The sequence below is a fragment of the Anolis sagrei genome, chromosome Y (genome assembly GCF_037176765.1).
Source record: "Anolis sagrei isolate rAnoSag1 chromosome Y, rAnoSag1.mat, whole genome shotgun sequence".
Lineage (NCBI taxonomy): Eukaryota > Metazoa > Chordata > Lepidosauria > Squamata > Dactyloidae > Anolis > Anolis sagrei.
In genome coordinates, this window is record NC_090035.1 from 67,880,318 (window position 1) to 67,890,634 (window position 10,317).

The 10,317-nt window shown below is 42.0% G+C and overlaps 1 protein-coding gene across 1 annotated transcript; it reads right to left on the reverse strand.

Moving 5' to 3' along the window:
- Window positions 1–6,925: 6,925 nt before the first annotated feature.
- Window positions 6,926–9,485, reverse strand: LOC137095721 (interferon-inducible GTPase 5-like). Its single transcript, XM_067462528.1, has one exon. It carries the CDS (start codon window positions 9,481–9,483, stop codon window positions 8,329–8,331), a length of 1,155 nt encoding a protein of 384 aa, XP_067318629.1. The 5' UTR covers window positions 9,484–9,485; the 3' UTR covers window positions 6,926–8,328.
- Between the last annotated feature and the right edge of the window lie 832 nt (window positions 9,486–10,317).

The following is a 10,317-nucleotide window of genomic DNA, read 5'->3' on the forward strand; positions in this document are numbered from 1 at the left end:
CCTCAGCAAATTACAAATGTCAGGAATCTATCAGACAAACCCATTGGGATCATAGCACTGTAAATGTCAGGAGTCGATTTCTGCTGTTAAGAAGTTCACCATAAACCTTCTCTGTGTCATCTCGAGGCCAGTAGGAAGCGCCGGTGGAAGTCAGTGCTGGCACCTGAAAGGACTAAATCTCTTTTTCATGGGAAAGCTGTGATAACAGATTGGGGACGGGGATGACTGGAATGACAACAAGGGAGGCAGAGTAGTGAGTAGGAAATTAGGGGCTTTTATGCATGAACACAATTAATGATGTTTTTCTTGACTGTAGAAATCTGGGCAATACATTAAACCCAAAGAGGGCTTGTGAGTAGTGTAAATTGCTGGCAAGGTTCTGCAGGGAGTGACAGTAATAGTGTAGTCCACAATTGGCCCCTTGGAATTTATGGCATAGGTAGAAATAGGAAAAATAGTGGACCCTATAACAGAGTATAAAAGTCCACAAAGAAATTGCAGAAATGTACTCTAATACATAGAAAGCATTTGTGATGCTACCTGTGTTTAACAAATCCAGGTAAAAAACCGGCTGCTTTGCTAAAACAGGTTCTCTTCCTCTAGGTGTATTTACATGGTAGAATTAATGCAGTTGCATACACTTTTAACAGCAATGGATCAAGGCTATGAAATCATGGATTTTGTAGCTCACTGAGACACCAGCCCTCTTGGGTTAGAGAAGTTACATTAATTCTACTGAGCTTTCTCTCTCTCTCCCTCCTCCTCCCTCTCCCCCTTTATATACATGTATACCAAACAAAATACTTTGGAGTAAAATATTTTGGAATGAAACACTTTGGACCAAACTGCTCCAGATCTCGTCAGATGCAGCATAGCTTCATCATGAAAGTGTTCTGAAGCCCAGATGGGTGGCCAGATTGACTGCAAATCAGTACCATTGCCCTCTCCTCCTGGGCACCTTGCTGGCAACATAATTTCTAATGAGGTCACAACAGGGTGCCCATGCCAGTGATCTGCACAAGCAAGGCTCTGTCGGGGAACTATTTCTGGTCTGCGAGAGAGCAGTGGATATTTTTTGAGGTGCTGACACTTGGTCTGGTTCCAGCATGATCCAGTTCTTTGTATAGACACTGGGATCACTCAAAAATTTCAGTTCCTCTTGGGCTGGATGAATGGCTATAACAAATACTTCTACTGCAAAACCAGCTGTATGTCATGTGGATTCCCCACAGCATTTTGCAAGGTGAAATCCACTTGATGTGGATTTTACAAAATCTAAATCCACCTGTTTTAAAACCACATGACAAAAATCGACCTGTTTAGATGCAACCATAAACACAAGTAAAATATACGTAGAACTAAATTTAAAAGGCGAATTACCCGGTAGATGTTGCACAGGGACAATGGGAACAAAATTACCTGCAAAGAACAAAGCAAACTGATTAAGAAATGCCCCTAATATAGAAGTCTCTGAAAGATGGGTTTTTCTATTAGTTATTTAAAAACCTCATGTTCATATATGCAAAGCACCCACACAGTAGCTGCACCAAGAATAAAGCAAGCAATCGAAAAAGATGGATGTAAAGCTCAATGACTTACTGTTTGCAGCCTATAACTGCTTCCAGGAGCTGAAATAACAGTGTGATCTCAATACAGCCCAGAAAGGAGTTTAGGAAGAGATTACACTTGTATTTAAGGGAAACCTTAAATGAAAGAGAAAGCAGATTGGTTACATATTGTTGTACTAACAAACAATTTGGTTTCTATTTCATTCAGGCAGCAGCTTCCCAATCCTGGCGTCTGCAGACAAGCCAGGGGGAGAGAAGAGGAAGAAAAGCAGAATTTCGAACTTGGATTCTGCTTCTATGGAGGTGCTACTGTTCCCCATAACATCGGAGAAGAGTCTAATGCTCCAACACCAGGGTCTTTTCACATTGTACCATTATTATGCTATAATTACATGTAGAGACAAACATACCATATTTACTCAAATTTAGTGCACACTTTTTCAGCTAAATTATATAGCCAAAATTTAAATGGCTTCATTCAAAAGGCCTGCAAAACCAAGAACCCTCAGACCCCTGGCCATTGACCAGTGAAGACACTCAACCCATTGTCATCAGATCATGTTTCTCTCTGTGCAAATAGCCTGTTAAATCAGGACCATATAGTCATAGTTGTCCACTGGCCAATTCCCTGCTCCAGTTGCTGCATTTCCAGATATCTAATTTCACCCATAATTGTATTGTTCTTTTCTCTCCCCATAATAACACAATATACATGGTAGAACTGGGACAAAGAGGAATAAAAACAGAACAGAACTAGAAAAGGCTGTAGGATTTTCATAACACTGTCATCTGCGTGATTTTTTTTCTGCTGGTATTCATCTTTGGCTCTATCGTGAGTGAAGAATAAAAGATTAATTCATTAAGTATGTTAGAATAAGAGGGACTATCCACTTTTACAGATCATCTCCAGAAGAAGCATACTGGCTGCTGAGAGGGTATGACTGGTACTAGTAAGGAGCAGACGGGATACCAAGTTCAAGATTGTGGTTCTTTGGGTGTGCCCTGTTTCCTGCAGTTTAGCTTTCACTTGCCTTATAGTCCAACCTTCATAGCCAACAGTTCCTAGAGGAATGCCACCATATGCTGATCCAGTGGCAAGGGCACAACAGACAAAGGAAGACAGTGGTGCTTCTAGCCTCTTCCCAATAAGATTATCTTCGTTGGCAGTTTGCCTATTTTTGGCCAGGAAGTCCATGTGATGCTTCTGCTCAGTTTATGCCATGGACACCCCCCTTCGTTCCACCTGATAATTTCCAGCAGAGATGGTGTTCTTGCATTTTGCTCTGGGCCACGTCGGGACTTCTTGTCTGATGTTTGTAGGTGGATGTTGCATTTTCAGCAGAGACCTCTCCCCTGGATGTTGCTGAAAAGGTGAGATGTCTCCCTTCTGTATACTGCAATGCTGATTGTGTATAACCTTTCACAGAAGCTGTAAAGGAAATCACAGCAAAGAGAATTCAAAATGTGGCCACCCTCTTTAACCATTGCATTCTGCTCAGAGGATGGAAAATGTTAGTGTCTGAACTACACATCCCACTGACTTCTCAGAACCATCAAAGTCAAGAATGGCCCCCTATTTAGTCAGACAGGAGTTGTGTGTATAGGGACCTATTTGGGGTGAAGCAGCTTGGGTAGCTCTTTTGAAGTTCTGAAAAAACCCAAAGCAGATACGTGGCTCCAAGGAGGTATAAGCAACAAGGCAGAAAGCATCCAGCTGTTTCCTACATGTTCAAGGAAGAGCGTGGGAATGCTTGGGCTACAAACTTCCAACCCCACCCAAAAACCCCAAACCATTAAAAATAGGAAGGCAGTTAGATTGTAATCTCTGCACAAATACATTCTGTCCTCTTGCTAAATAGTCTCTCCTGTTTGTGGCTTTCAGTTTTTATTTTACACCCACACGTTTGAAAAGCCTTTATTTATTTGTTTTTGTTCGCAATTATAGTATTTACACCTTAAAAACGAATCAGTGAACTATTGTGTAAGCCAGGGGTCCTCAAACTAAGGCCTGAGGGCCAGATACGGCCCTCCAAGGTCATTTACCTGGCCCTCTCTCAGGGTCAACCTAAGTCTGAAATGACTTGTAAGGACACAACAACAACAATCCTATCTCATCAGCCAAAGGTAGGCTCACGCTTCCCATTGAAATACTAATAAGTTTATATTTGTTAAGATTGTTCTTCATTTTAATTATTGTATTGGTTTTAAGTGTTTTTTTTTTTTTGCACCACAAAGAAGATATGTGCAGTTTGCATAGGAATTCATTCATGTGTTTTTTTTCTCAAAATCTAATCTGGCCCTCCATCAGTTTGAAAGACTTTGACCTGGCCCTCTGTTTAAAAAGTTTGAGGACCCCTGGTGTAAGCCCTTTCGGACTATCAACTTTTAGCTGTTATAGGAAAGTTACTTCATCGGCAATAGGCTATTTCTATTGTAAGACCGCCCTGAGTCCCCCTTCGGGGGGAGAAGGGCACGGTACAAATGCATGTTATAAAATAAATAAATAAATAAATAAATAAATAACGGGGACTTAAGAACAATATACATAGTAGAACTGGAACAAAGAGGAATAAAAACAGAATTTAAAAAGGCTGTAAGATTTTCATAACACTCTCATCTAAGTGATTTTTTCCAGTAGTATTGATCTTTGGTTACATCGTGGGTGAAGAAAAAAATATTATTTCATCAAGTATCTTAGAATAATAGGGTGTCTTCAGCTTTTGTAGATTATCTCTAAAAGAAGCATGTTGGCTGCTGAGAGGGTATGATTGATAATAATCAGTAGGAGATGGGATAGCAAGTCCAGGAATGCAGTTCTTTGGGATTTGAATTTGCCCTATTTCCTGCAGATTGGCTTTCACTTGCCTTTGGAATCATGCTGTGAAATCACGCTCTGATGCTTGAATTTCAATGCTGAATTTTATGCAGGGACCTCTGAGCCCCTGCATGTTGCTGAAAGGATGAGATGTCTGCTTTGTATGTACTGCAATGTTGATTGTGTATAATCTTTTACAGAAGCTGTAGAAGAAGGGACAGCAAAGAGAATTCAGAATGTGGCCACCCTCTTGGATCATTTTATTTTGCTCATAAGCTAGAAAGTGTTACTTTCTGAACTATACATTCCAGAATTCCCCCCTAGGAGAATTCTGGGAGTTGTATTCTAAAAGAGGAAGGTTCCCAAGCTCTGTTGCTATCACACCAAATATTCCTATTTCATTTATGAATATTTTGTTTATTCCATCTGATCTGTTAAGCCCAGTGAAACCACATGATCCTGTTGTATGTTGGATCAAGATTGTCATACAATGCAGATTGAAACTGCCTTATATATGTAGTTTGATGCAATTAAAATGCATTATATGTCTCTACCCTGACCATATACAGTAATGCAGTTTTAAACTGCATCATATCGCTGCGTAGATGGGACCACTGTTATCTTTCTATATCAGACAAGGCCAACACAAGCCATTTTGTTATCTGAGGCACACTGGCAGGACATAACGCTCCTTATACTATCAGAAACATGGAATGGAATTTCCTGAACTCTTTCCCACTCTTCCCAGCAGCTCCTTCCCCTATATTTCAACAGTGAAGCTGCAATTCTGTGGGAGTCATGATTCACACGAATTGTTTGTCCTCACCTGGCTTGACCTAGCCAATGAAGCTACCGTTATGTGGGTTGAACTGAAAGGGATGCATCCCATGGTGTGGAGGTCATAATAAGAGTAGAGACTTCTAGGTTCTCTAATATATATCGATGGTATCACCATTGGCTGTTGACTTTTATGGAAAGTCCCTCTAATCCTCAGTAGGAATGGAGCTCCTTAAAACTCCCAAATCTATACGAAACGAAGCATACACACTTATACAGACTTTGGTTCCAAAAGGTCAACCCTACTCTAACTGAGAGCAGCAAGACATATTATCATCAGACAGGCATGTAGCCGGGGGGGGGGGGGGGGGGGGGGGGGGCTCGGGGGGCTTCGGCCCCCCCCCGAAATTTTCATGGTGGTTCGCGAAAAGGCCTTACTGGTGCATTATTTAAACTGTTATGTTTATTAATATCATGATTTGATCACCATTCTCAATATATCCCATATGTATGGGGGTATTGGGGTAATGATACAAAAGGTTTGCTAGGCTAGACCCTCTTTCACTCAGACTCAGCCCCCCCCCCCCGAAACTCAGCCCCCCCCCGAAACCCCCCCTGAATTTTTTTTAGCCCCCCCCGAAACGAAATCCTGGCTACGGGCCTGTCATCAGATCTTTCATACTGAGGTGGGAATGTTTCCAAAACTGCCCCTGAATATGTATGTCTCTTTCTTACTTGCATGCTTCAAGTCGTCTCTGGTTGCTTCTGGGTTGAGAGAATCGGCCGTCTACGAAGACGTTGCCCACGGGACGCCCGGATGTCTTGCAATCCTGCCACTGACCACCTGCTGCAATGCACCCTGAGCCCTGCCACATGCACGATGGAGGACCTTCTTGCGGCAACCCCAGAGGCACTCCAAGTGGCCAGATACTGGTCAAAGGACATTTAACCAAATTTACAAAATCTGTGTGGTTTTTTTTTTCTTCTTTTTTTTCTTTTCCTTTTAATCTCTGTGTTTGTTTTGCTGTTAGAATTGTAATACAATGGTTGCTGATGACACGATAAATATTTCTTACTTGGACAGTCAAACCAAGACCTTCAGTTGAGACTTACTTTATCCATGCTTTGTAGCCAACATTTGTGGGAAAGATAAGACACAAAAGAGGAATACCAAATGAAAGCCCTTTGGTTGCATGTTTGAACTCTCATATGACCAGCAAATATCCAAAGCTGCAGTGGGCAACAGGGGGTTAGGGGGCCACATTATCAGTCCAGGACACCCTTGAGGGGTACAATACAACAGCCCCAACAAAAAGTACTAAACTTTAGTTAGCTTGTTACATACTGAGCTATTGTGAGGCTTGTGACACAACAAGGTGGGGTGGGGGGTATAAATGAGACAATGTCCACAGTATACACATTTTAGTATTATCACATATGCTTTGGATGCAGAGGTTTCTATCTTCAGTCCCCAGTATCTCCAGGTCAGATTGGATAATGTCTTGCCCTGTTAGAATCACCAGTGTAGGTCACCCAGGTAATATAACTTCTCAACATTGGTAAAGTAATTATTTGAAGTGATTCATGCACCTAGGTTCATACATGTCTTACTGCAAAAGGTTTCTGAGAAAGAGAAATAAAGGAGGAGAAAAGAAACAAATAAATACAAGCCGCAGGGAACACCATTCTCAAATGTCTCTGTTTATGTGTGTGTTTGTGTGTGTGTGTGTTAGAGAGAGAGAGAAACTGAGACTGAGACTCATTCCAAAATTCAGTTTCTTAGTTTATTACAGATTAGATAAATTCCTAGTCCTTTTTGAAAGATGGGAACAAATCCAGATGCTGGAAAGGTAGTGATGTGCTAAATAGCATTCTTTGGGAAACAGCTTCAGTGTTGTGTATTGCTTTTTCCTCATTGTCAGGAAATCTAGAATAACATAAGCAAATAAAAGAGGGCTGGATATTTTATTTTTTTAAATTTCTACAGAGAACAAAATCAAGCTTTTCTTGGCACAATATTGCATCGTTTAGAAATCACCATCATCATCATTGTTATTTATCATCCTTTTTAATACAGCTCAATCAGCTTTATATATAATGCAATTCAAACTGCAGTGTAGATGGGGTCTCAGATGAACCCATTAGAGCGTTTTCTTGGCAAAATTTGTTCAGTGGAAGCTTGCCTTTACCTCCCTCTGAGGCTGAGAGGGTTGTCCAAGGTCACCTAGGGCAGTGTTTCTCAATCTGGGGGTTGAGATCCCTGGGGGGGGGGGGGGATTGTGAGGTAGTCATGGGGGTTTTGTGTTGTGTGCATGTGTAGGTGAGGGAGAGTGTGTGAGGCTGGAGGGAGGCTAGCGCCAGCAAGTCCCTTCAAAGCATGTGGGTTCTATGTTGGAAGTTTGGCCCAATTATGTCAGTGGTTGGGTTCAGAATGCTCTCTGATTGTAGGTGAACTATAAATCCCAGCAACTACAACCCCCAAATGACAAAATCAACCCCCCTAACCCCACCAGTATTCACATTTGTGCATATTGGGTATTTGTGCCAAATTTGATCCAGTAAATGAAAATATATCCTGCATATCAGCTATTTACATGATGATTCATAACAGTAGTAAAATTACAGATATGAAGTAGCAATGAAAATGATGGTTGGGGGTCACCACAACATGAGGAACTGTATTAAGGGGCCCTGGCATTAGGAAGCGTGAGAAACATTGCATTAGAGTATTTTCTTGCCAAAATTTGGTCAGGAGAAGTTTGCCTTTGCCTCCCTCTGAGGCTGAGACAGTTGCCCAAGGTCACCTAGGTGGTTTCTATGGCTTGGCCAAGGAGTTCAACCCTAGTTTCTAGAGACATAGCCCAATGCTCAAACCATCTTACTGGCTCTCTTAATTAAAGCATTAAAACAAATACTATTGAGGATCACATCTCCAGTTTTACAAGTGTATTCTTGCTGTGATAAGGTATCTAGACTTCATTGTCTTGGAGTTATGGTGGAGGAACATACAGGTACACTCACTTCTACTACATAGATTGGAATCTAATCAATGTGCTAAACATATTGCATGGTGTCAAAGTCCTTTTCTGGCAAGAGAAGACTTAAGAACCACCAGAGTCCAGCATATTCTATTATCACTGTAATAGTTGTGAATGTGGATGTTTGCGGCTAAATGGACTTCTTCTTCTCACGCATCAGAGCTTCAGTTAGAACTCTTTGGGTGTTGTCAGTAGCATTGGATACAAATTTGTTTAACATGACATAGGTGGAAAGAAGTGAAATTCCTCCTGATAGTAGGTATCCGTAGAGTGGGAAATGCTGGAAGTGGGTATAGTCTCCTATTATCACCACAGCTCTAACCAATTCTGCAAAGCCCCACAGAACCACAGAGGTGAAAGACAGGGGCTTCGTTACTGCTTTAAGGGTGGCTGCTGTCTTTCCAAACAGCTGAGAAAGATCTGTGAGTGATGGATCACCTAAGCCAAAGTTATGATAACACCAGGAGTGGACCTTTCTGGCAGGGAAGTACGAGAGGCCTGGGATTGGAATAGCAGCAAAAATCCACAACCAAAGGGCTCTGGTTAGTATCTGCTTCTTCATTGCAGTTCTCTTGTTGTTCAAGACTGGCAGGTAGATGCTGGGCAAATTGAGCAGAAAAGCTTTCCTCCTCAGTCCTAAGAGATCATTCTTCAGCCTTTCCCAAAGGAGGGGGAAATCAAAGTGGCTGGTTTCATAACTAGATACTAGAAAGACTTCTGGATTGGTCACTCCTTCTCTCCGCAGTCCCTCATGGCAATCGTCCTTGATTCTCAGGAGAATCTTCTCCTCGTTGTAATCAGAAGGCCGTTGCCTCTTGGATGCTTCCAGATCAAGGTCTGTGTTGCTACGCACAAAGTAAAACTTCTTGCTCATTCCTTGGATCTCATTGACCAGGTCAGCGTGAATGGTCCGGAAACGCTGGGCACCAACTATGATGAAGAAATCAAAGCGATTCAAGTCGATCTTGGCAAAAACATCTTCACCGAAAGATGCTGCTCCTTTTCCTGGGAGATCCCAAAAAATGACATTTAGAAGATGTGGATGTGGGAAAGCCTTGACGTCTACTGTTGTTGTCTGTATGCCTGTCTCAGCAGCTCCTGGATCACCTGCGCGTAAGCCCAGCATGGCATTGACGAAGGAGGACTTTCCAGAGCCTGGCTCTCCTACTACAGCAATGTTGAGTGGCACTTCGTTGAAATACTGCAGTGGTTTTCCCATCACATTAGACATAGCATCTGTCAGTCTCCCTTCATAAATGGCTGCCTTGAAGTCTTCCATGGCCATGGGGCTTGCCATTCTGTACGGGGAGGGGGGAGAAGAAGCAAGAGGAGTTCGTAATGTTTATTTTCAGTAATGTTTCAAATGATGTAAAATCATTACCTCTATTTTTGTCAACTGTGCTGATTGTAAAAAAGTTTGTATTGTTTATTTCTTTCATCACTTGCATTAAGCTTTTGGGGGAAATGTCATACAAATATTACAGAAATATACAAATATTACACTTGAGCCAAGCTTGAGCAAGAATTCTGTGTGCCAGTCTTGGGTTGGGAAGCTGTTTATGGCACATTTAGGCATGCATCAATGTTATGTCTGTGTATGTTGCTTTTGGGTCAACATGCAAGTTAAAATTCGGTCCCTCCCTCTGCACCAACCAAAACCATTCTGACTTTCTGTAAAGCCACTGAAGCATGGCATGGGGGAAAATGGGAGAGGGCAGGCATGGAGAAGGATCTATGTCCCTGTACCCAGTAGCAAAATTATTACTCTACTAGCTGTACCCACCATGCGTTGCTGTGGCCAACCTTCCCTCCCTCTTTCTCTCCTTCTTTCCCTCCTTCCCTTTTCTTCTTTCCTTCTCTCCTTCCTTCCTTCACTGCCTCTTTCCTTCCTCCCTTTTTCTTTTCCTTCCCTTTCTCTTTCTTCCTTTTCTGCCTCTTTCCTTCCTTCCTTTGTTTTTTGCTTCCATCCTTCCTTTTGTCTTTCCTTCCCTTGCTCTTTCTCTTCCTTTCTCTTCTTCCTTCGCTCCCTCTTTCCTTCCTTTTCTTTTTTTCTTTCCTTCTCTCCTTCCTTCTTTCTCTACCCATTTCTTTCCACCCGTCTTCTTTTCCTCTTTCTCTC